The 25882-nt window shown below is 44.7% G+C and overlaps 1 protein-coding gene across 2 annotated transcripts; it reads right to left on the bottom strand.

Moving 5' to 3' along the window:
• Positions 1-620: 620 nt before the first annotated feature.
• SLC26A8 (solute carrier family 26 member 8) lies at positions 621-25560 on the bottom strand. Of its 2 annotated transcripts, XM_061349417.1 has the most exons (20): positions 25339-25560; positions 22347-22596; positions 19221-19360; positions 18402-18518; positions 17373-17530; positions 14098-14262; positions 13270-13419; positions 12972-13054; positions 12453-12600; positions 11429-11542; positions 11272-11349; positions 9733-9828; positions 9095-9201; positions 7376-7445; positions 6227-6319; positions 6004-6138; positions 4152-4493; positions 2827-2881; positions 2522-2700; positions 621-1398 (listed from the first exon to the last, which is right to left on the bottom strand). In XM_061349417.1, exons 2-20 carry the CDS (start codon positions 22511-22513, stop codon positions 1195-1197), a joined length of 2601 nt encoding a protein of 866 aa, XP_061205401.1. In that variant the 5' UTR covers positions 22514-22596; positions 25339-25560; the 3' UTR covers positions 621-1194. The 2 variants fall into 2 exon arrangements, with proteins under 2 accessions (XP_061205401.1, XP_061205402.1); XM_061349418.1 differs by lacking the exon at positions 621-1398 and having other exon boundaries at positions 2561-2700; positions 2827-2934.
• Positions 25561-25882: the final 322 nt, after the last annotated feature.

Here is a 25882-nt window from a genome sequence, read left to right as displayed (position 1 = left end):
ATATATATGTATATGTGTATATATATAAGCAGAACCTACTGGAATAAATTACAGACAATTTAATACTAATATTCCTATTAGCCATTGTATTATTGCTAAAATTTAGCAGCCAGGAGCAGCAGAATTCAGAGGAGCCACCTTGCTGCTGCTGCACACCCAGGAACCTCATGATGACCAGCAGCAAAAGCCAGATCTATTCACACGTTAACGAATTCAGCCCAGGGCCCAGGATCTATACGCAAAGGATACTTCATTTAAACCCAACCTGGCCCTAAAATGGGGTCTGGATGGTATTTATACACAGTGCAGGCCATCTTAATTCACCCGCAGCTCCTTGGCAGTTTGTGCTATGGGATAATCCTCCAGATGAGGGCAGGGTGAAGTCTTGTGATGTGTACTGCTTGTATAAAACTCTTCTGCTTTCAGGGGAATCCCACCTTATGCCTCTGTACTAATATTACTGCATCCAACTGTGGCTGATCCCCAGAAAATACAACTAAGTGGAGTTTTTTATCAAGTGCTAACTGTATCTAAGGCTACAATTTTCCTGCTTCTTCAGAACAAAGTGAAGACATTCTCCCATTCTTAACCATTTCAGTAAAGGACTAAAAAACCATGAAAAAAAATAGACTGTTTACTGGGATTTAGTTCTGGTGGATTAGAAAGAGACCGAGGAATAAATAATGGGCAGACACCATGTCATGCTAAGGCAGACAACAGTGTTGAAGAGTAATAATAAAATGTTTTCTTTAAAGCTTCACATCATTCTAAATGCATCTGAGAATACTCAAACTTCCTGCATGTTGAAATATGGCAGATTAATTTGACTTACTAAACAGCAATAAATGTGTAAGAAGTGCTAGGTTAGGACATTTAAACTTCTTCAGAGTTTCAGAAAACAAGTACAAATAATTTGCTAGAATTAGCTACAAAACTAGGAATTATCTCACACATTGAAATGTCTCTGCTTTCAGCACTGCTGGCTGGAATATCTATTGGAAAGGACTTGCAAGTAATAACATAAATGCTGCTTTTTGTTTAGAACAGCACAATTACAGGAGGCATTAGGCTTTGTATTTTAAGAACTCTGGAAGAGGAAAAAGAGGATCAAAGGCTGATAGAAATCACCAGAACTGTTGCTTAACTGTACTTTTCTTCTCTCTGCTGAAATCCCAACTCTCCAGCAGTTGCAATTCAGGGCTTGCTGGTGGACTTCAATCTCCTCACCCAGCCTGGGTCCTGGAAATCCGATTGATGGGGTTGAGTATGATACTGCTGGACAGAGCTTGGACCTGCTTCGTTTGGGGCTGAGCACGAGGCATCTTCATGACAATGTTTGTTGTAAGAGCTCTTTGCAGAGAAAATATCTTTATTCTTCCTTGAAAGCAAACTTCTCCTCTGAAACACAACACAAACGTTACTGTAAGCCAAGGGTGGCCAAGCTGTTGACCTGTTCAAGTGCAGCTCCCGTGCTAAAGCACCATCCGGTGCACAGTGAGAAGGGGCCACAGCAGCACAGGGTCTCATCCACACCCCAGCCTAGCTCCATCCTGAGCAGGCTCCTGGGGAACCACTGTCACCTCCTGCCTGCTGGCTGCTCCCAACCCTCCCGTCCACGTCCAGGAAAGGGAGACTGGTGAATCTACACTAGAGGGTGACACCACAGGTGGTCAGCATCCTTGTGGTAGACTATTCATAGAATCATAGAATGACTTGGATTGCAAGGGACCTTAAACTTCATCCAGTTCCAACCCCCTGCCATGGGCAGGGACACCTTCCACTAGACCAGGTTGCTCCAAGCCATGCCAGGATAGGAGAGTTAAACAAGTTTTGCCATGAGCAGCAGACTTGAGAACCCTGTTTTCCTGCAGTTTTGTGTTGGTTTTTGTCTTCACTCTTGGTTCCTTCAGCCATAGGACCCCAGCCTGGCTGTACACATAGCCACAGCTGGGTTCTTTCCCTAGGTGGGGCAATTACTGGAACCTCCTACTCAGAACAAGGGCTTTTCCTGGAACTTGTTCTGCCCTGTTCAAACTTGGCTGGGACAGCCAGAGTGCTGAAAAATTATTGCAGAATACAGACAGAAAGAGCATGTGCATAAACTTCAGTTCTTCAGGAAGTCAAGCTAGCACTGTCCCTTCACTTCCCCATCAGCCCCAAGGGAGCTGGTGTAGTAACCTCTGGAAATAAAACACTTGGAGCTTTTGCTCTGTCCTGGCAGGGTCATTGCTCTGTCAGAGAAATGGAAACGATTTAAAATGCAAGAGTCATTCCCTGCCTCAAAACTCAGCTGGATGCTTTTCCAGCCAGCACACAGAGATGCCTTTTCCCAAACAGGAATACAGGGCTCAAATAAACAAATGGGATTATGGACCAAAAAAAGGTGAGTACCTGTGGAAAACCAGAGAATCCAAAAGAGCACCTGCTCTGCCCTATTTCCTCAGCCACGTGACAAGGTTTAAGTTACAGACAGGATAATTTAACAACATGAAGGGCTTAAATGTTAAGCTAAATATTCTACCTGTTGCTGTTCAGCTGGTGGTTCTTCAGCAAACCCTCTCAGAGCATGGTCCAGCTCATTTGGCCTCTGATGCTTGTTCAAAGCAGCCAGCACAGCATCATGAAGAGTTAGAAAGAACCTTTCTTTGGTGATACAGCTATCAAAGAAATCATTCTTCTCAAAGTCTGCTACCATGGAGGCTATAAAAATGGGGAAATAAATAAAGTAGCAAAATCACACCAAGCAGTACAGCTAAATCATTTCACTTAAGTTTAAAACTTATCCTTGGAGATAAGTCAATGTTAGTAAACAAATACTGTACTTACAGTGACAGCCAGCTATAAGGACTGTAATGCCAATATTGTGAAACATATGAATGATCTGTGGAAAGAATTCCATGCAGGCATTAGAGCAATTCTCATTACACAAGTGCACTAGAAGGTGAAAGATAAACAAGGAAATAAAACCTCTCTTGTAGTGTTTTATCTCCAAAGAAAACCCTTATTCCTGTAGCTCAAATCCTGATTTTGAGATCAGCATTCAACAGCCATCTACATCTGTATCTTTATCTCTATCTGTGTCTGTGTCTATATCAGTATCTGTATATTCTTTATCTGTATCTGTGTCTGTATCGGTATCTGTATATCTCTGTAGATCTGTGTATCTCTATATATATCTATATGTACATCTGTATTACATATATCATATACAGTCCTTTAACTTGGTGTGAAAGGAATCAGATTTCAGAGAGGACAGATGCTCATAGTTTTCTCAATCCCTGACCCTTTGTAATTAAAACATCTCAAAGTTGGTTTGGGGGTTTTATTAAGTCAATTAAACTCGCTATTTCAGAGAAGCACAGAATTTCAGATCATGGGGCTGGAAGGAATCTGGAAAGTCTTTGACTTACCCTCTTCCCCCAGTGGGAGGGTCATTTAATGGCTAGCAAATCAAACTTCAAGGATTTGGGGGGCACTGGCTCAGTCCACAATTATTCCCAATAGGTGTTAGTCTAACCTTTTATTAGACACAAATCTTTTTATTTGTGTTTAATTAAACACAAACTCTGAGCTACAGAGTTTGAGGGAGCTGACTAAGAATCCACCTGGAGCTATATCTTGCTGAGAAGCACAGCCACATGACATCTATTTTTACTAAAGGTACATCTCCATTGGCTCGGATCCCCACTTGAAGACTTTAAAGTCCCAGGCATACGTCAAAGAAAAGGCTAATCAGGGTTTAGTAACATCAAAATCACTCTAGGAGAAGACAGCTGGTGGGTTTATATCGGACCCTTTTAAAGGACAGCATTTCTTAATTGTCCAGCTAGAAGCAAAAATAAACAGCCAAAATGGCAAAAACCCCAAAGTAGACATTTTTATAAATGCATTTTTAGTTAACAAGATTCTAGAGTTGGTCACAATGGAGGACAGGGGTTTGCATCTCTGTTGTATGGATAGTGGGGCTTCTGTTTGTAAAAATAAAGTGGGAATTTACTGATTTCTGAAACTTGATGGATAAATCTAGTGCCTGTAAAGGTCAGCTGGAAGAGGTGCAGACTGTTGTGTATCAGGACATTCTAGGCTAACAAGAAGCATAAGACACTGGGTAAACTTCAAGTTTCTCATCTATGTGCAGTTGGGTTACTTACCTGTCGCAGTAAATCTGAACCTGTCAAATCCACAAACTGCACCAGGCTGAAGTCAAAAATAATGGTGTGCACTGGGCAGGGCAGTGGCTGTTGCTCCTGATCAAAATGTACGGAGGAATTATCGATTGCAGAGCCCGGTGCCTGGCAGGCTCTTCTGTCCTGCTCATTCCTTCCAGTCCTAACCCCACTGTTAAAGTTTGGGGATGCATCAGCAGCTCCCACCAGCAATGTCCTGGAGCTGAGTTTGTCTCCATACTTCGACCAGCGTACCAAATTCACTGAAGATGATGAGGACTGGCTGTCTGTGGAATGTCGCTTTGCCAGTTTCTCTGTATATAGTATCTAAGATTGAAAACAGAGAGTGCACCAGTGGTTGGACGAATGGGACTGAGAAGGTGGGAATTTATTTGCTGCAATACAGTCCTGTAAATCATATGATCATAGAATCATAGAATGGTTTGGGTTGGAAGGGACCTTAAAGCCCATCCAGTTCCAATGCCTGCCAGAGGCAGGGACCCCTTCCACTGGAGCAGCTTGCTCCAAGCCCCTGTGGCCAACCTGGCCTTGAGCACTGCCAGCGATGGGGCAGCCACAGCTTCTCTGGGCACCCTGTGCCAGCGCCTCAGCACCCTCACAGGGAAGAGCTTCTGCCTAAGAGCTCAGCTCAGTCTCCCCTCGGGCAGGTTCAAGCCATTCCCCTTGGCCTGTCCCTGCAGGCCCTTGTCCAAAGCTCCTCTCCAGCTTTCATGTTCTCTCATGGTAAAAAACACACCTGAAATAACACTAAATATAGGACAAACACACAAGAGTATGTGAAGTAGCAAGTTATCTTAGGCAAGGCTCAGATGTGGTTAGCAGAGTGCTTTCAGTCACCCTATAGTACAGTGGTACCTCATTCTTCCATACTGGAATGGCCTGGACTTCCAGTGGCCTGTGATACTGGAATTTGGAATACTTGTGACCTCTACCTTTCAGAAAAGAAAAGAAGATAAAAAGATGGCCTGTGGCCACTGCCTTTCTGGGCAACAGAAGGCTGACCCTTACTGGCTGAGTTCTGCAGGCCTTTGATTCATCTGCTTCTTGGAAGGCAGCTGCTCACAGAACAAAACAATTTAATCATGTTTTCTTTCTTCATAGTTCCTTTTCTAAGGCAAGAAAGGAAAAGCCACTGTCTGCATTTTTGTGCTTCAGAAGATGATGTTAAATTATCTACCACGTCCACTTCCTATGGACCTTGGTGTCACAGATGTGTTCCTAACCACTGTCTTTCAACCCATTTCTTGTACAATGGCTTTTACAAATCACATGTAACTGCTTGGGAAATATCTTCTGGAGAATGTCCATTCTATGAAATCCCTTTCTAAGACATTTCAGAAAATTCAAATAAAGAGTATTTGATATGAGTGACTCTAGAAGATGCACAGTGGACAATTACAAATATGAGAAATCCTCTAAACATGATAAGCTCATGATGATATTTGTAGCTGTCTGAGGCATTTTGTACTTGCACTTGGCAGTGGAAGAAATTCCTCATAAGCAAGGGAGTTCCTCAATCTATAGGGAGAAATAAGAAAATCCCTACTGAAGCACCTAGCTCTTGTAGCTGTGAAGAAATATGTTGAATACTTCAACTGCTGGTTGATTTCATCCAGTAAGATGAGCTACTATTACTCTATCACATAAAGTATATGTAAAGAAATGCAGCTTATTTTCATACAGCAAATATATATATACTTTATATGAACATTTACAGCCCTTTGGAGCTGTACTGGCAAGTTAAGCAGTTTCTTCAGTAATATAAAACCAGACACCTCAGAGCAACAGACTAGATAAATACACTCTTAAAGCTGACCGTAGTTGGAGGTAGAGGTGGATCATAGACACAAAAGCATGTACGATCTTCTCTTCCCACTGTAGTGGCAGCCAGATAATGTGAACTAAAAGCCCCCATTTCACTTACATCTAGAGGCACTGCTTTCATATCCATCTGAAAAAGAAAGGCAGATTTATTTGAGTTTTTATCTCCCTAATGCAGGTTCTTAAAAACTTCTGCTGACTGAAAAAGTGGTATTTACCTTGTTCAACAAATAGGTTTTGAAGCAATTCATGTTGGCAAAAGAGATGGAAGAACAGCACTGGAAGATTTTGATTCCTTCAATCTCCTTTGCCTGTAAAACAAAAGTTGTATCTGTTAGGGTTGTAATTAGCAGAAGCTGGTTTTCCCCTACTGACTGTGTTGTAGCCTGCAGGGTGCTACCCTAAGGACGGAGTCTGGCTGGTCCCACTGTTGACTACCCTGGCAGTGGCATTGGGAACACGCGTAATGGGTTCAAACTGAAACGGGAAGTTCAGTTTGGATCTAAGGCAGAAGCTCTTCCCTGTGAGGGTGCTGAGGCGCTGGCACAGGGTGCCCAGAGAAGCTGTGGCTGCTCCATCCCTGGCAGTGTGCAAGGCCAGGTTGGACACAGGGGCTTGGAGCAAGCTGCTCCAGTGGAAGGGGTCCCTGCCGCTGGCAGGGGTTGGAACTGGAGGAGCTTTAAGGTCCCTTCCAACCCAAACCATTCTATGGTTCTATGATTCCATGATTCTCTTGCAATTAAAAACATTCCTCCAGCAGATCCATCACAGCTGACACTTGGCTGCTCTGATATAAAATAAAGCAAATTATTTTTACTGCTCATCACAGAAAACATGCACCGTACCTTTGTCTTACTAACCTTGTCCTTACATTAGTCTATTTTTTGCAAACTGTCAGCATAGCAATGGGAATGTATCCACATGGCAAAGGCGAAGCTCTACTGCTGTACTGCCTACCTCTGCATGGTGCAGGTCTTGAAAAGAATGTGTTAAAAAGGCCCTGCCTGTTTTCCCATCACTGGGAGAACCTGCAAGTCAGTCTAGGACATGCACAGCCACTGTGAAAACACATGTAGTATGGACAAAACCAGACTGAGAAAGGCAGGTCAGCAAAAAAGAAATGCCAAACAGTTCTGGAAAGGACAGCAGAGCAGCTTTGACCATCGAGGCAGCAGAGGTGGACAAGGCACTTCAAAGGCCCGAGCAGGCTGAGCAAGGTATCCACATCAATTCACACTGCAAATACTTCAGTGTTCTTCAGATTTTTTAATCAAATGAACTGACTCTGAATGATCACCCCCAGGCATTGAAGGGAAGAAGCTGGATTACAGAGAAAGATGGAACATTTATTTTTTGTTTCCTCTTACAGCTTTGTAGTCGGATAAACTTCTATAAATATTCGTGTTTGGAATCTGCCCCAGCATCACCATCTTCATCCTGAAACAAGAGGTTTATTAGGTTTTCACAGAGAACCAAGAAATACCATCTGTTCCCAAAAGGTTGATCTCCATTTCTCTCCTCTCCACTAGATACACCAACTGTAACTTTAGAGGGTGCGAGTACAAAAAGTTACTCACTCATATTCAGGATTCTTTGAGTAGGGGAGCAGTACGCAAGCACAGCCTTCAGTCACACTGGTGTCTCAAGAGTGTATAATGTCCCATTTCTAGCTTTGGAACATTTGGGTTATTGTTCTTACACTAGAAAGCATGTTCCCTTTAGTCTCCCCACAGCTCTCCTCAAAGATGCATTTGGTGGAGGCAGCTGTAACCTGTGCTTGGAGCTGCACATAGGCTGGATCTGATCCAGAGCTCATGCAGAAGCATTAACTCAGGGTTTTGCCTTGAAGGAGAATCTCCTGGTTTGGGAACCATGCTTTGCTAATGGTGCTGCATGATTTTGGGGCAAGTTATGGTTAGTTTGGGGCATGAGTAGAATAAACATGTGGCTGGATGGCTGGTTGCTGGGGAACTGGAAGACAGTGTACCCTGGTTTATGGAAAACTGTTGTCAAGACACTCTACTCAAAGCAGTCTGTTTGCAGATAACTTCCCATGCTTTTTTGAGCATAATGCCTTCACTGGTAGGAAACTGATAAGCACTAATGTATCCTGAAGGTACTATGGACGACAGGGAAGCTTAAACTTAACTGTGGCTGCAGAAATGCCCTTTCACAATGCTCATTAAATGCCAAGGCAAACCCAAGAGCATAACTGAGCAGAGCTAATGCAGTGAGTGTCAGACAGCAACTGAAAGTCTTCCTGGAGGTATCCTCACAGAGCCACTCTCGATCAGGTCATGAGCACTTCAGTATTTGCAGCAACTGAGTTACTTCCTAACTCTTTCCATGTTGCTTGAGAGGTTTCAGCCTACCCAGAGAAGCGCTTCCCTATCATGGCAAATCTCATGAGGTGTGGCTTGGATTGATGAATGATTTTCCCATTTGGATTAGCAGCTAATAAACTGAGTAATGTATGCCTGACATAACTTCCCTCCCCTATCACAAAATGAGTTGACGGGGAAGATAAAGCAACTTGGTAGATGGCAGTGAAGACTAAGGAATGTATTTGAAATAAAGGTACAACATCTCATTTTATCCCTATACAAGTGTGTCTAGAGATCACCTCTCCTGGGTGATGCCTACAGTACAATAAGCTGCCTTCAAGAGCATGACACACCTGAAGAAGGGACCATAAACTTGAGGCGTTTACTGGACGGTGACAGCAACAGGTTAGATGTAAGGAAGAAGTTCTTCACTGTGAGGGTGACGAGGCACTGGAACAGATTGCCTAAAGAAGTAGTAAATGCTCCATCCCTGGCAGTGTTCAAGGCCAGGCTGGACAGAGACTTGGGTGACGGGGTCTAGAGTGAGGTGTCCCTGCCTCTGGCAGGGGGTTGGAACTGCACAATCTGAAGGTCCTTTCCAATCCAAACCATTCTATGATTCTGTGATTCTATGAGTAGGTCATCCAGAATGACTTAAATATTGATGAACATGAAACAGCTTTTTCACTGTCACATGTACAACTCTCTCTAAAACATCAACTCTAAAAAAAAACAGTATTTTGTTTTAAAAGTTATAAGTACCTGTGTAACCTAATGGTGATAAGGAGGAACGCGAATCCTATGGCGATCACTAAACCCATATCAAGACCAAAACAAAGCACTGCAGCAAAAGCTACCAGCCAAATAACCTTTGAAGGAGAGAGAGAACATGAGCATTAAATAGATGAAGAATGATCTCTAACTCAGCCCCAGCATTTACACACTGCAGACAATATAAAGGCCAGGAAATGGTAACACGTGAAAAACTTTGTTGGCACATCTAGACCAATCCAGTCCTGGAAGCAGCTGCAAACAAGGATCACAAATTCCAGTTCAAATCTCAAGATGTTTTATCAGGGCCTCAATAGTTAGGAAAACCCACATCATATTGAGGGTCTTTATGAGAAATCCTGCACAAGAGCTGACAAGAGCATATGACTCTGTCTGGCAGCCTGACAGTTGCCTTTTTAAGGGATCTGGGAAGAAACAAGAATAATCTTTCCCTCTATAGAACAAACTGCAAATTGATTTGAGGAGACAGCAATACACTTTCCTTCAGGACATATTTCAAAGGACCCCTTTCCCAAGGGAATGGCCACTGCTTTGCCCTGCCCTCATGAAACATCCATTTCTCCCTTTAAGACACGTTCCAAATCCTAGATGGTTTTCTTGGCACTTACGAAATGATACGTATCCTGTCTCCACAGCATGGGGATGTCCCGAAAATTTTGAAGGAAAGGGGACAGGTTAAATACCACAATAGCAGCCAGGATACACTGTGCAAATCAAAAAAATAACATCTATTATTTTGTTATTTTCTTGTTTGTAGCCACAAACAGATACCCATGACAACCTGCTTGAAATTCAAATCTTATCATAGCTTTATTTCCATCATTAGACATTAGGCAGAAGCTCTTCCCTGTGAGGGTGATGAGGCGCTGGCACAGGGTGCCCAGAGAAGCTGTGGCTGCCCCATCCCTGGCAGTGCTCAAGGCCAGGTTGGACACAGGGGCTTGGAGCAAGCTGCTCCAGTGGAAGGGGTCCTTGCCCCTGGCAGGGGTTGGAGCTGGAGAAGTTTTAAGCTCCTTTCCAACCCAAACCATTCTATGGTTCTATGAGTCTATGATTCTATGATTCTGTGATTCTCTTGCAATTAAAAACATTCCTCCAGCAGATCTATCACAGCTGACACTTACAGATATGTATAACAGTTCTCTGATCTGCAAACCAACATTAAACCAATGTACAATGATTTCACAACTGTTTCTGCCAATACAACTGGACTTCCTCTTGCAATGCGCTGTGTAGTTTCCATTACTGAGTACTTCCGCAGCACTAGGAGAAAGGCCAACACTATCTGCAGCATTACGAGTTGCTGTTTCAAAGAATGGTTTCAATTAGCACAGGCAGTTCATGGCCAAATTTAGGAAGTTGTCTGACACCGTTTGCTGAAACAGACTCTTAGCAAAGAGGAGGAAACTGAAGGGAAGTAGATGGTTAAATTCTGTTTTATCAACTACTTTTGGGAAAGGGATTTGTTTTCCCACCTTGCAAGGAGGCCAGGAAAAAAATGTCAGGAAGTGGTTCCCTAAGAAAACTTACTGAATAAAAGGAAAGTCTAGATAAAAATCTGAGGAAAAAGTGGAAAACTGAGTATAGTCAATAATCCACAATAACAAAATGTTTATGTGTATTGCACTGGCAATGCAAAATCCACAGAAGGCAGTTTAAGATTCCATGGTTTTAAAATAAACCTCAAAGACTGAGATAGAATCAGAGCTACTAAACCCAAATTTCCATTAGAAAAATTTACACTAAAGATTTTGAAGCACCCATCTCGGAACTGCTTGTAGTGATGAATTTGTTACACAGATGTGCAAACGCTTCAAGATGTTAAACGAGAAGTGAAACACAGTGTTTGACTTACAGAGACCGGCAGTGAAATTGCAATCCAGTTTTAGGCCATGAAGTTCAGCTTGTACTGGTCAGTGAGAAATGGCATAGAGATGACATACCCATTACCTAAGATGCTGGCCTGCTGAGGTTTAGGAGTGTTTAGAGTCATTGCTTTGGTTTGGCCCATCCCTGAAAATAATTAACTCTAGAGCCTGATTAATCCTTAATGATCCACAAAAATCTTCATATTACATTTAGAAAAACCTTCATTTTATGCCTAAAAGTAAGTAGGCTGCTGCTGGAACTACTTCAGGATCACTTACATTAGGTATCATCTGGAAAAAGTGTCCTAGCTTCAGTGCAATTACCAGCATCACGCATGCTCCAATCGCTGCTGCTAACTGAACAGAAATCCCACATCAGACAGGCCTGACAGAACCATTTACTTCCTTGTAAGTAAAATCTGGAAAGCCAACTCACCTGTGTCCTTCCACCTGTCCTCTCCTGAATGACAGTTCCAGAAATAGTACAGCTAACAACAAAGCTTTTGAAAAATGAGCTGCAGATATTGCACAGCCCCACAGCTATGAGCTCCTGTAAAACAGACACAGAAGGAATCACAGAAAACCCCAAACAAGTGACTTACCTTCATAAAAGTATCTTATCAGGAATTCCTTTCCTTATGCCCATGCTTACTAGTTGCTCATCTGTGCTGCTAAGCTCAGGAAACCACCTGGAAAGCAGGGCTAAAGGACCTCTGTTAAAACACAGCTGAGTGTTGCATGGGCCAAACAATTCAGTTCCTTCTTTCAAAGAAACCCACCTAGAACCCCAAAGCTATGAAGCACTGACTTTTGAGCTGCCAAATGGCAAATCTCAGTATGCAGCATAGTGTACCTGGAGAAAAGCTGAGTGGAAAAGACATTCCCTTTGTATTTATCCCCAGAGGCTTTGGGAAGTCAGGTCAGCTTCCTTACTGGCTTAGTTTCATTCTAGTAAAGATGCAGTGCCATCATAACAAGCTAAACATGCAAAACACCTAATGCTTGCTAACTCTAGCACACTGGAAGCTAACATGGTTTTAGCTTAAAAGCCTCTCAGAGCAATCACTGAGCAGAGAATCCATATACTGGGATAGCAGCCACATATAGAGAACAACTACAGCTGCTCTGGCTATTTACAATTCCAGCTATTATGCTTTTATAGTCTCATGGATTCATGAGAGCAATGGTCCTCCATGGTCAGTTACAGTACTACATGTGCGTGAGATTCATCCCAATCCCTGTGAATATACAACAGCCTCTTGGTCAAAGGCAGCCGTGTTTCGGCTTTCATATTACTGGCTTACAACATCCACTTTCCATAGGAAAGGGTAACAAGCTGTTACAAAACCATCACCTGGCATATCCATTTGCATTTCTACCACTGTCAGGTAGTTAGTGGCCTTGCAAATCAAATTCAGCTTGTTTCTTCTCTTAGGAAGTACGTGTAATTGTGTTCTCACCTGATTGCTGGCAATACGGTAGCTGTGAAGTGAAGCATACTTCTCCCCAACAAAAACAAGGAGGAAATAGCTTACAATAGCAATGGAGAAGGCATGCATTATGACCTTGTTCAGGTTTGATACATCTGGCACTGTAGGAGGCAGAAACCTGCAGAATCAGAAAACAGATGAGTTTAGACCTGAGCTCTGTCCAGAAGTAACTCCAAATCCAGGATCTCCATCACAAGCACCCTGCACCCCACACAAGATGCTCTCAGTCTGTAAGACTTGTACTTCACACAAAATGCAAATTCCTTCCTCTGTGTGCTGAACAAAACCTGAATCCAATGCAGAAAAATGTTGACTGAATTCTACATGTGCTTGGAAATGCTGATGCAGTTAAAACTCTCGAAGAGCTATTTCTTTAGTTGTATGTGCCAGTAAAACCAACCCATGTCAGATTTCAACAATAGGCTGAAACATCTATGATCTCTTTCTTATCTCAAAAGTACAACCTCATAAACAGCACAGATAACTAACCTCTGAGGAATCATACTGATCACAGCATTATTAGATTCAACGTGAAGATGAATGCAATTAGAAATAATGGTGACTGTGATAATCTGGGAAAGAAAACAAGAAGCAATACCAGGGATTAGACAGTATTTGCTCATGAAGCTGTACACAATCTATGAAAAGCAGTTAATTCTGTAGGGGGATTTAAAGGACTTTAGGACAGATTCGGTGTGCAAGGAATATGTGAAATGCTTTGTGAAATAAAGTATATTATATGCTCTATTAGTTCTGTTATTGCAGTAGCATTCTGAAGATCACTTACCAAGAGAAGCTCCATAGGAAATGCCATGAGACTACGTTTATAAACTATCCTGAGTGATGCGGTGACTTGTAGTACAGCCATGCTAAGCAAAAATAGCAATATGCTGGTGGCATTAGCCTTTGGGATAGCCAGGAAGAAATGATATAGATTCTGAAAAAAGAACCATCACAGAGTGGATCAGAGGCACATACTACAACTATGTTTATACTGCAGGAGATTGACATAGGCTGCCCTGACACTTGAACTCATCCTCTCTGATAACCGTGGGATCTTCAGTTAGAAAAAGAGATGCTAAGAGCATAAAAGTATTAAAATGAAATCTATCTTGTCTATCTGCAGATACAGATTTGCACAAATAGCTCAGATCTACTACTGTCATTTTTCTCTCTTCTACACTACCTTCCTGTCAAGCTGATTGACATTATTAAAGTAAATGAGAATGAATTAGCTTTAACTTGTCTTTAGGTCAGAGTCAGCTGCTTTCTCGTCAGAAAGATACTGTGTGCCCAACAGCTTGCCCATGATCATCTATTGAGGAAAAAGTACCTTTTCCTCTGACCTTTGCCTTTCTAAAATTATAGAGGTGCTGAAAATACATTCTAAAGCTACGTAATTAAAATATGCACACAGCCTTTTCTTCTTGCATCTCACACAATAAGCTCCCTACACAGTAAGCCACCAGGAAGGTGAAGTAAACCACAGCTGAGCCTGGCACAAATATCCCTTAGCAACTAACTTAGAATGGAATTGCCTTCCATTTCTGAAGCTATTCTTTTCTTTCCCTTCCAAGACATGTTCATTTCTTTGACTAATAATGAATTGACTCACATAGAAAATGGCCAGGGGGCTTGCAGGGATGTCAACCACGATGTCAAAAATAAAGGTAAGCTGTGCTACAATGACATGCACTGCTGCTGCAGTGAGGCAAGCATTGATGAGAGTCTTCGGCATGTATGTTTTTACAAGCCCCAGGCAACAACAGCCCAGCAGCAACTGCATGGAACAAATGATAAGCAAGATGTGATATAATTCACAGTATCACAGTATCACAGTATCACAGTAGGTTAGAGATTGGAAGGGACCTCAAAAGATCATCTAGTCCAATCCCCCTGCTGGAGCAGGAACACCTAGATAAGGTTACACAGGAACGTGTCCAGGCGGGTCTTGAATGTCTCCAAAGAAGGAGATTCCACAACCTCCCTGGGCAGCCTGGTCCAGTGTTCCGTCACCTTCACCGAGAAGAAGTTTCTTCTCAGGTTTAAGTGGAACCTCTTGTGCTCCAATTTGTACCCATTGCCCCTTGTCCTATCATTGTTTGCCACTGAGAAGAGCCTGGCTCCATCCTCGTGACACTCCCCCTTTATATATTTATATACACTAATAAGGTCACCCCTCAATCTCCTCTTCTCCAAACTATAGAGACCCAGCTCCCTCAGTCTTTCCTCATAAGGGAGATGCTCCACTCCCTTAATCATCTTAGTTGCCCTGCGCTGGACTCTCTCCAGCAGGTCCCTGTCCTTTTTAAACTGAGGGGCCCAGAACTGGACACAATATTCCAGATGAGGTCTCACCAGGGCAGAGTAGAGGGGAAGGAGGACCTCTCTCGACCTACTAACCACCCCCCTTCTAATACACCCCAGGATGCCATTGGCCTTCTTGGCCACAAGGGCACAGTGTCGGCTCATGGTCACCCTGTCGTCCACCAGGACCCCCAGGTCCCTCTCCCCTACACTGCTCTCTAACAGGTCGTTCCCCAGCCTATACTGGAACCTGGGGTTGTTCCTGCCCAGATGCAGGACTCTACACTTTCCCTTGTTATATTTCATCAAGTTATTCCCCGCCCAGCTCTCCAGCCTGTCCAGGTCTCTCTGGATGGCAGCACAGCCTTCTGGCGTGTCGGCCACCCCTCCCAGCTTAGTGTCATCAGCAAACTTGCTGCTAGTACACTCAATTCCCTCATCTAAATCATGGATGAATATATTAAATAATACTGGTCCCAGTACCGACCCTTGAGGCACTCCACTAGATACAGGCCTCCAACTAGACTCCGCCCCATAGACTACAACTCTCTGGCTTCTCTCCTTCAGCCAGTTCACAGTCCACCTCACTACCCGATCATCCAGACCACACTTCCTCAATTTAGCCGCAAGGATGCTGTGGGAGACCGTGTCAAACGCTTTGCTGAAGTCGAGGTAGACCACATCCACCGCTCTACCATCATCCATCCACCGTGTTATTTCCTCATAAAAGGCTACAAGATTGGTCAAGCACGACTTCCCCTTGGTGAAGCCATGTTGACTGCCCCTCATAACCCTCTTATCCTTGATATGCCTTAAGATGGCACCAAGGATAAGGTGTTCCATCACTTTCCCAGGAACGGAGGTGAGGCTAACCGGTCTATAGTTACCCGGGTCCTCCTTCTTGCCCTTTTTGAAGACAGGAATGACATTTGCTTTCCTCCAGTCCTCAGGCACCTCTCCCGTTTCCCAAGACTTGGTAAAGATGATGGAGAGCGGTCTAGCAATGACCTCAGCCAGTTCCCTCAGCACCCGCGGGTGCATCCCATCTGGACCCATGGATTTATGGATATCCAGATTGCTCAACTGGTCTTTAACCCATTCCTCATCAACTAAGGCAGACCGCTCCGTTGACCTATCTTCATCCGGGGTCTCAGCGGTACAGGGCTCTTCAGGACTGCCTCCAGCAGAGTAGACAGAGACAAAGAAGTCATTCAGTAACTCTGCCATCTCTGTATCTTCTGTCACCAGGGCACCCGTCCCGTTCATCAGCGGGCCTACATTGCCTCTGGTGTTAGTTTTACCTGCCATGTATTTGAAAAAGCTCCTTCTGCTGTCCTTGACCCCTCTCGCCAGCTTTAATTCCAAGGAGGCCTTAGCCATCCTAGCAGCTTTCCTACATCCTCTAGCAGCAGCCTTATATTCTTCCCAAGTGGCCAGCCCTTCTTTCCATGACCTGTAAACTCTCCTCTTCCACTTGAGCATACCGAGCAATTCCCTATTTAACCACGCAGGTCTCCTGACCCTCTTCCTCGACTTCCTACGTGTCGGGATGCTCCGATCTTGAGCTCGGAAAAAGCAGTCCTTGAACGTCAACCAACTATCTTGGGCCCCTTTCCCTTCAAGCAGCCTAGCCCACTGGATTTCCCCTAGCAATCGCTTGAAGAGGCCAAAGTTTGCCCTGCTAAAGTCCAGGGTTGCGATTCTACTTGCTATTCTACTGACCCTACCACACAAGATCCTGAATTCTACCATCTCGTGGTCGCTGCAACCAAGGCAGCCCTCAACCTTCACTCCTTCAACCAGACCCTCCTTGTTAGTGAGGATGAGATCCAGCAGCGCACCTCTCCTGGTTGGCTCATCCACCATTTGCATGAGGAAGTTATCATCCATACACTGGAGGAACCTCCTGGACTGCGGCTGGGTTGCCAAGTAGTCCTCCCAGCAAACATCAGGGAAGTTAAAATCCCCCACGACGACCACGGCCTGTGACCGTGAGGCCGCTGTCAGCTGCCTGTAGAAGGCCTCGTCAACTTCCTCACCCTGATCCGGTGGCCTGAAACAGACCCCCACAACAGTATCACCCCTGCCAGCCTGCCCCTTAATTCTCACCCACAGACTCTCGACTCGCTCATCATCTGTCCCCGGACAGAACTCAACGCATTGTAGCTGCTCTCGCACGTAAATTCTCAGTGTTTAAACCCACTCTTCTTGTTTTCATGTGCTCTTCACTGCCACACATGATGGACAGTTATTTGAACACACCATTTTCATTATGCACAATTAAGTAAGACACTGCCAAGCCAAAGCAGGAGCAGTTCACATCAAGTGTGTGAAGTTATGCAGAACTACGTAAGTGTCCACATATTACAGAGCACATGAACCTTAAACCTACCATTTCTTTTCCACACAGCACGACAGGAAGAGACAGACCTTCCTGGCCCACTTTGCACAACATACGTATTGAAATACGCTGAGCTCAGTATTTGTGGTATGAATATGCGAACACTTCCAATCCTTCCATTTGTAGGAAGAATGCACATAAGGATACATCAATTAAGGATATAAAATAGATTCTTCCTCTACCTGAATGATGCCAGTCAAAAATGTTACTGATGCAGTAAGTGTCAAGGCCTGAGAAGGGTCTGAGTAGTTGTCTGGTGAACTATTAGAGGACAAGGTTTGGTTGAAATTAAGAGTCTTCAGAATGTTTGTTGCTGCCATATTTAGGATGCTGAATGAGCCTGGAACCAACAGAACAGAGAACAGAAAATGGAACTGCATGACATGTTGCAACAAAACTTTATCTTAAATCCACAGAACCATCTCTTCCCTCCACCATATGCCTGTGCAGTATGAGACAGTCTATTCTCATTCATATATATATATTCCAAATGTATATCATTATTTTTTACTGTTTCTGAGTAAGTACCTAAAGTTTTCAAAGTCCTGTCTGAAAATTTGCGATTCCTACCATTTTACAAATGAAATCTTCGCTTTGTCAGATGCACAAGAAGAAGATTTTAATGTAAAGTATGAAAAATTGAGCTGCCTGGAAGAGTGAAAAACAGAGAAAGATCTTCCACATTATCTAAGAGGCCACAGCTCCACATACGCACATAGTATGATAACGTGAAAGACCTTCTCACAAGTAATAGCATTTTAATAAAGTAGCTTCTGAACAAATCAAGAGTTCAGTCATGGCAAGAAACTGCATGTAGAAGACCATGCAGAAGCCCAGAAGCCAAATCATTATTCATATCCTGGGGGTAAATGTGAAGGTGCTTCCACTGGTCCTTTACGTAGGACCCGCGTCCGTGACACTCCAGCATCTCTCTTGCACTGGTGTGAGTGACACAGGAGCTAAAACATCCTCAGAGGTACAAAGGGCCTCACAGCTGAAGCGTGACTGACTTGGTGGAATTCTCACTACAGATGAGCTGCAGAAGTGGAACAACAATGAACTGAGAATCTTGGGGTCTGGATTCTCACCTCACCTGACAGCATCCGCCTATTAGATGATACAGATAGGATATATCACCTGCTTTTTGAAACAGCACTGAATATAGTCTCCAAGTCCTGCAGAAACATTTCACAGTACAAAACAAAACTCACCAATCGAGATATGATGTGAAGTCCCAAATATAACATATATTATGGAGCAGCAGAATGCAGAAAGGAAGCCATTGGTATTTGGCAGAGGTAACCTGGTCAGCCAAACTCCCAGAAGCCCTGGAAAGCAAAGATCTGTTTCTAAAATCAAGTACATTGGGAAGGTGCTCTATCTTTGGTTACTACTTTTAAGGAAAATTTTGCTGATAAAAACCTGACAACCTTTACAAAAATCCTGATAAAGCCAGGCCAGTTAGTGACAACAGCTATTGTCTTACAACACGGCCCTTGCTAACTAGAAGTCACAGAATCATAGAATCCCAGACTGGTTTGTGTTAGAAGGGCCCTTAAAGCTTATCCAGTTCCAACCCCCTGCCATAGGCAAGGACCCCTTCCACTAGAGCAGCTTGCTCCAAGCCCTGTGCTACCTGGCCTTGAACACTACCAGGGATGGGGCAGCCACAGCTTCTCCGGGCAACCACTCTTCATTTAGGCCACCTGTTAGCAGGGGACTGTGCATGTGAATATCTAACAGACCTGATTTTGCAAGGCAGATTTTAAAGACCATGTTATTTTGTGTGAAGTATAGGAAAATGCTGCTATTAGTTTGTATTTTGAGTAGCGTCCTGTCCTTGAAATGACACCATGTGATGTCTGATTATAGAAAACTTCTCCTGCAAATATGCAAATGAAGAGGTTAATGATTTAAGGAACTACCTGTGTAACCTGATGATGTTAGATAGAACAGAAGCACACACAGAAGACAGACTATGAAAAGCATGATATACCAAAGGAAACTAGTGTTTTTTTCTCTCTGCCTACCTTGAGGAATCTGAAACATCCCAACACTTAGGCCTGCATGTAGATCCCCCATGATCCATTCTCTGAATCGGTAGGAAAACAGCCAGTTCAGGATAGGGAACATCATGAGTATCATCTTTCTGAACCTTCTCCAGGAGAATCTGAAAAGACCCAGGTAAGCTAAGCCATAGGCAATGTCTTTTACAGTCTCTGCAGTGCTTTTGCACAGGCTCACGCTCTGCACAGAAGCCGCACAGCTGTGGTAGCTCTCTGCAGGCACGGCGTCCTGCGAACCGCATAGGCATCAGCCTCCCATGGATCCAGCTGGCACCCAACATGGATCCTACACAGGCACCCCCCTGCTTTTGCATGCCATTCAGATGAACTGCAAATACTCTCATGTGCATTCATATGACAGTCTGTCAGCATTGCATGTATCAATTACTTGACCTCATTAACACCATAGACAAATAGGAGATGGTGTTTAGATTCCTCCTGTCCTGAGCTGGAAGAAAAGCATACAAAGACCACATCGGGGGTGGCAAAAATAGACAAATCTAGCCCCTCTCCAAAAAAACAGTTAAATGTTTCCTGTATGATATGATTGACTAAGGGGATGGAAGCAGGACTTGGCCTATGTGATTTAGTTTGTGGATATGGTTTGCATCAGAATTTCCAGCATGTAAACTGATAAACCCCACGACCTCATGCTCCCTCTTCCCCTTTTCAATCCCTTGGCAATGTTGGTGATTTTCTATTTACAATCCAAATATAAGTGATGTAGTGTCTGGCCAAGGCCCCTGGCTGCCTTGTGCAGTGGCTGTGGGGACTGAACCCAGGTGACACCACTTTGTTGTCGAAGGTGACTACACACTGGGCTGACAAGCAGATACAAAATGGAGAACAGAGGAAACACATGAGATAGGGAAGTGGAAAAGAAACAGGGAAAAGAGTATGAGGTAGCAAGGCAGACACAGTTCTTCAATGACAAGTTGCAGGAGAGAATCAAGAGATTTTCTTATTTAGCATTGAGTGCAATGATAAAGTTTCCAATAATATTAGCTGTCACTTCAGAGCAAAATTCTCCCTCTGATAGCTGAGCAAGCCGCCTTTTATTGCACCAGGTGTTCCTGGGTGGGCAGACTTTTAATTCTAGACCACATGTCGTAATTCTAAACAATTCAACCTTTTTGACCAAGTCATTTTATTTCTCTGACTCAAGGACTTCATCCAATCTCATTTTCTTTGTATTTAAAAAGACAGCACTGGAACAGAAGGCTATTGCACAACTTGAAGGATCTCACTATAACAGAAATTAATCTAGATGACAAGTCTTCCTGGTAAGTGAAAAGTAGAAAAAACAATAGCAACTCAAACCATGGCTCCATTTGCCTTCACTTATCACCAGGAAATTACTTTACAGCAGTGTAAGTCAGACGTGACCCATAGTTTTAGGCTGCAGTCCCACATGGAGCTGAGCTGATGTAAGAGCGAGTTATATAGAAAGAGAAGTCTGGCTCTCCTACCTTCCTTTCCCTATGTGGTCCTGTCCCTTCTGGCACAGCAAGCTGATAGATTAGCTCACTACACCTTGTGGAACCTCACCCATAGTAGACTTGAGTCTCAAGTCCTGCCAGGGTCTCAAAACAACAGTTTAATTTTCAGTGTATGTTCAGTGTACATGCTTAAACAAAGTCCTGATAAATGATGAATCAGAGATTTTGTATTTACTTTCTTAGGAGGACTTTGTGGAGTTGATATAGCCATAACAATTGACCGTCCACTCCGGATACAAAAAGAGACTCAGAAAGAAAAATGAGATACTTGTTGTCATAGAATCCCAGGCTGGTTTGTGTTGGAAGGGACCTTAAAGCTCCTCCAGCTCCAACCCCTGCCACGGGCAGGGACCCCTTCCACTGGAGCAGCTTGCTCCAAGCCCCTGTGTCCAACCTGGCCTTGAGCACTGCCAGGGATGGGGCAGCCACAGCTTCTCTGGGCACCCTGTGCCAGCGCCTCAGCACCCTCACAGGGAAGAGCTTCTGCCTAAGAGCTCAGCTCAGTCTCCCCTCGGGCAGGTTCAAGCCATTCCCCTTGGCCTGTCCCTACAGGCCCTTGTCCCAAGACCCTCTCCAGGTTTCCTGCAGCTCCTTTAGGCACTGGAACTGCTCTAAGGTCTCCCCTTAAGAAGCCTTCTCTTTTCCAGTCTTAACAAGCCCAGCTCTTTCAGACTGGCTCCAAAGCAGAGCTGCTCCAGCCCTCGCAGCATCTCCATGGCCTCCTCTGGCCTCGCTCCAACAGCTCCACGTCCTTTGTGTGCTGCTGCCCCAGAGCTGGATCAGGGCAGCAGGGGGGGTCTCCACAGCATGCAGCAGAGGGGGAGAATCCCCTCCTAAGTCAAACTAAACTAAAAGGTAAGGTGATGAATGGGCATCCTATTTTTTATTATATTTCCCTTGCTGGCTGAACATCAGGAATTCTTCTGTGCTGCCAACACAGCAGCACAGGATTCTCACTGCCGAGTCGCAAGGTAGCTGTAGGCTACATTCTGGTGAGTCTTCAGGACTTCTATGGCAGAAGAGATGCTTCTACTACCAGTAAAATGCCCAAAAGAGAATTTTGTCAGATAGGAAAATGAGGCTGTGGAAGCTTTAATGCCTTATCAGTACCTTGACCTCACCCACTCTCCTCAAGAAACACAGGAACACAGCTCCAAAATAATGAAAACCAGTTCAGTCAATCTCAATCATACCATGCTGCAACCTTCCATGTCCTCAGCCAAGAGGGAACCGAAAAAGGCTCTTGAAATGTAAGAAGTATCAAAAGGCATAAATCAGAAAACAGCAAATGAAAGCCTGTATCTGACAGAAGCACTGGATGGAACTACAACTGCTGGCAGTTTCTCTTTACACTTCATCTATCCTTCTCTGTCATAATCCTGAAGTGAACAGACACCTTTGCAGATTGCAAAAAGGACCTTTGGTAGTGCAGCAGTCTTGTATGCTTCAGGTGGAAGCTGCTGTAACTGAGTGTTCTGCTTTCTTTACCAATCAGTGCAGTTCAGCATCTTAGCATCTTTTTTTTTACACTTGGGCTTAAAGATTCTCCTTGGTTTCTTTACCCCTGCTAAAAACCTAGCATTGAACTCACCTGCAATACAGCCGTCTGTTCCTTCCTGAGATCTGTAGGTCTCTCCCCAAGGCAGAGGGCACTTCTCTTCCACAGTATGCCTGCAAGTGTTCCTCAGTCTCTATTTCTCTTTGGACCCTGTAAGCTGCTGGTTGCCTGCCAGCGCCCATGGTGTCGTTGAGCTCCATGGCTTCCTTCTGACCACAGTCAGACACATACAGAGGAACAGCAAACACTGGAGACCACAAGAAACACCTTCTTAGGACTGAGACTGGAAGAAAGACCAAAACAAAAAGTGTAAGTTATCAGTCCATCCCAAAGTAAGTCCTGTGAAGCCAGTAGTTACAGCAGGGTTAAGCAAGGCTCTGGAGACTTAAATGCATGAAAGACATGCTGCTCTTGGGATCAAACAAATCAATTGCTAAATCAGTTGTAGGAATACTGGGTCATTCTCGAACTTGTCTTGCTCCTGCTTTTCCTAGGGAAAAGCAGCCTGCATCCCCTCTGTTCTGTAATCCCAAAAGCAGGGCCATGTTTAGGGAGTTTAGGGAACTAAATACAGTCACTCCATAAACTTATCGCAGCTGAGGAAACAGTTTGAATTCTCCTTATTTCCAATCTTGGGGGAAAAAAAGGTTGAGTCTGAATCATACAGAGAGCAGCTAAATCTGTGGCTGTTAAAATGCCACAACTTGCTGTAAAGCTGGTATCTGATACCATTCAGGTTTTTAAATCCTGAAAATGACTGACTTGCTTTCCTTAGAATTTCAGCACCAGGAAGGAGATCTGAATTCAATCACTGTCAATCAGAATAGGTAAGTTGTGAGTTCCCAAGGTGAATACTGAGTAAAGTCAAGGGCCAGTGCAAGAGCAGATCTAAGACAAAGTTCTCATGCCAACAGCTGAGGCAGAAAATAAATTCAAATCCAGAGCTACCAAGTGAAAGTGCATTTAAGAAGGGTGGTGACATGTAGCAACATATTTTTTGCTATGGGAAGAACTAAGAAAGAGGAAATACAAAAAGGCTGCAAGTAAGCAGTTGGCACTCTACTCAGAATGCAGTTTAAGTTTTCAGTAAAAATATCATAGAATCATAAGATGGTTTGGGCTGGAAAGGACCTTAAGAGCATCCAGGTCCAACCCCTGCCAGAGGCAGGGACCCCTTCCACCAGAGCAGCTTGCTCCAAGGCCCTGTGTCCAACCTGGCCTTGAACACTGCCAGGGATGGGGCAGCCACAGCTTCTCTGGGCACCCTGTGCCAGCGCCTCAGCACCCTCACAGGGAAGAGCTTCTGCCTTAGATCCAACCTGAACTTCCCCTGTTTCAGTCTGAACCCATCACCCCTTGTCCTGTCACTGCAGTCCCTGATGAAGAGTCCCTCTGCAGCATCCTTGTAGCCCCCTTCAGGCACTGGAAGCTGCTCTGAGGTCTCCCCACAGCGTCTCTTCTCCAGGCTGAACAGCCCCAGTGTTCTCAGCCTGGCTCCATACAGGAGCTGCTCCAGCCCCTGAGCATCCTCATGGCCTCCTCTGGCCTTGCTCCAACAGCTCCATCTTCTTATATTGGCACACGAGAACTGCACACAGTGCTGCAAGTGGGGTCTCATGAGAACAAAGGGGCAGGATCACCTCCTTTGACCTTCTGGTTGTGCTCCTTTTGATGTAGCCCAGGATATGGTTGGCAAATCACTGGGATTTAAGATTTCTCCTCATATTTAATTTCCTGACCCACCAGGATCAGTTTGTATAGGTCTAATGCTTTGCATCACTGAGATCTGCTATTTCTGAGCCAGCAACTCAGTGTAGCATTTACTGTCTTGTGAGACATTCACCAACCCATACACAAGTTCCAGTCATTCTAAACCACAGAGATTTAGTAGTAGGCAAGTCTCAAACACCTTCCCTAGGGCACAGCTTCTCCCTCTTTTTACAGAGGAGATAAATCAGTATCTTTCACACATGAATTTAAGAGCCATTTCGTTCATTAGCTTTTTATACCCAGTCCACGCATTTGAAGCCTGAGCTGATTCTGACATCTTTGAGCACCATCTCCTCTTTTCAAGGCAAGGTAACCAAGAAGCAAAATTAACAAGATGCTAGAGTTTGCAAAGTGAAGGTATTGAAAAGGCACACTAAGAAATAGTTCTTTGTTAGATGCAAGCAGTGGTAATGTACAGCTTTTCACTCCTGTTATTTGGCCTTCAGTGATGGCTCGCAGCAGCAGAGGACAGGGTCCCACATTATTATGCTGCACAGAGAAGGGTTTTGCTGTGGAAAAATTATGTTTTAAAAGCAGAATACGTTTGTTCTGCACAGGACTGCAAATGAGACTCATCTTCCTCAAACTTGAGATCAAAAGCAGTGTTTCCTTAAACACAATCCCTATTTATTTGCTGGGATATTCCCGGCCTGTACCAGCACCAGTGCGGCAGCAGGGCCAGGGCAGGGATTGTGCCCCTGCACTGGGCACTGGTGAGGCCGCACCTCGAATCCTGTGTTCAGCTCTGGGGCCCTCACTACAGGAGAGACATTGAGGGGCTGGAGCGGGCCAGAGAAGGGCAGCGGAGCTGGGGCAGGGCCTGGAGCACAAGTGTGATGGGGAAGGGCTGAGGGAGCTGGGGGGTTCAGTGTGGAGAAGAGAAGGCTCAGGGGAGACCTGATGGCTGCCTCCAACTGCCTGACAGGAGGATGGAGCCAGGAGGGGCTGGGCTCTGCTCCCAAGGAACAAGGGATGGGACAAGAGGAACCGGCCTCAAGCTGCACCAGGGCAGGTTTAGATGGAGCTGAGGAACAATTCCTGCCCCAGAGGGTGCTCAGGCATTGGAACAGGCTGCCCAGGGCAATGGTTGGACAGGATGAGCTTAAAGGGCTTTCCCGGCCTGATTCATTCTATGATTCTGTACTTACAACCTGGTGAAGACACCATGGGCTCCACACGAAAACATGCTTAACCTGTAGCAGTTAAATGAAGTCTTCATGAAGTCTCAGGCATGTACTTGAAAGCAAGCACATACCTCTCTTCAATACTGCAAGGCCTACAACAGTATTAAGTCTGTTCTCCAAACACACGAAGATCAGGGCAATCTGGGCAGGGAGAGCTTCACTCTCCCTGTTTCTCCAGGCTTGCAGCCTCTGGCACAGAAGAAAGTGTCCTCAGGAAGAGCTTGTAAGACTTTATAAGCACTACAGCTGCAATTACCCTGATTTACACGGGGCGGGCTGCTGCTCTGCAGGGACCCCGGAGGTCAGCCTGTGCCTCAGAAGGGTTTACCCATTTTCCTTCGTTTTTCTTAATGAAAGCACAGCCTGTAAGGACACTGCGCAGGAAAGGCAGGCAGGGCTTGTGCAAAGGCGAAAAAGGGGCTCCAGCTCCCGAATTGGAGATTAATTGCACCAGAAAACGCTTCTGCACGCCTCACCTCAACCCGTCAAACTGCTCACACAGGCTCTACCCCAGGCCCCACCCCTCCGCCTGGGCCACGCTCCCGCATAGACCACGCCTTCCACCCCGTTCTCGCGAGAGGCCGCCGCGCTGGTTCCATATTGGGTCATCTCTGC

The sequence above is a fragment of the Neopsephotus bourkii genome, unplaced genomic scaffold (assembly GCF_033783945.1).
Source record: "Neopsephotus bourkii isolate Nb327-2 ecotype Australia unplaced genomic scaffold, CSIRO-AGI_Nbou_v1 NB_414, whole genome shotgun sequence".
NCBI classification, from domain to species: Eukaryota; Metazoa; Chordata; class Aves; order Psittaciformes; family Psittacidae; genus Neopsephotus; species Neopsephotus bourkii.
Note: the sequence above shows the minus strand (reverse complement) of the source record. Positions and strands in the feature narration are given on the sequence as shown.

What these genes read in the sequence shown, in the direction of transcription:
- SLC26A8 (XM_061349417.1), bottom strand. Translation starts at nt 22,513, where the DNA reads ATGGAGCTCAACGACACCATGGGCGCTGGCAGGCAACCAGCAGCTTAC. An exon ending in GATGTTTCAGATTCCTCAAG is followed by an intron (nt 18,519 to 19,220) that starts GTAGGCAGAGAG and finishes TTTGCTTTCCAG; the next exon opens with GGCTTCTGGGAGTTTGGCTG. An exon ending in ATCACCATTAGGTTACACAG is followed by an intron (nt 7,446 to 9,094) that starts GTACTTATAACT and finishes CTCTTGTTTCAG; the next exon opens with GATGAAGATGGTGATGCTGG.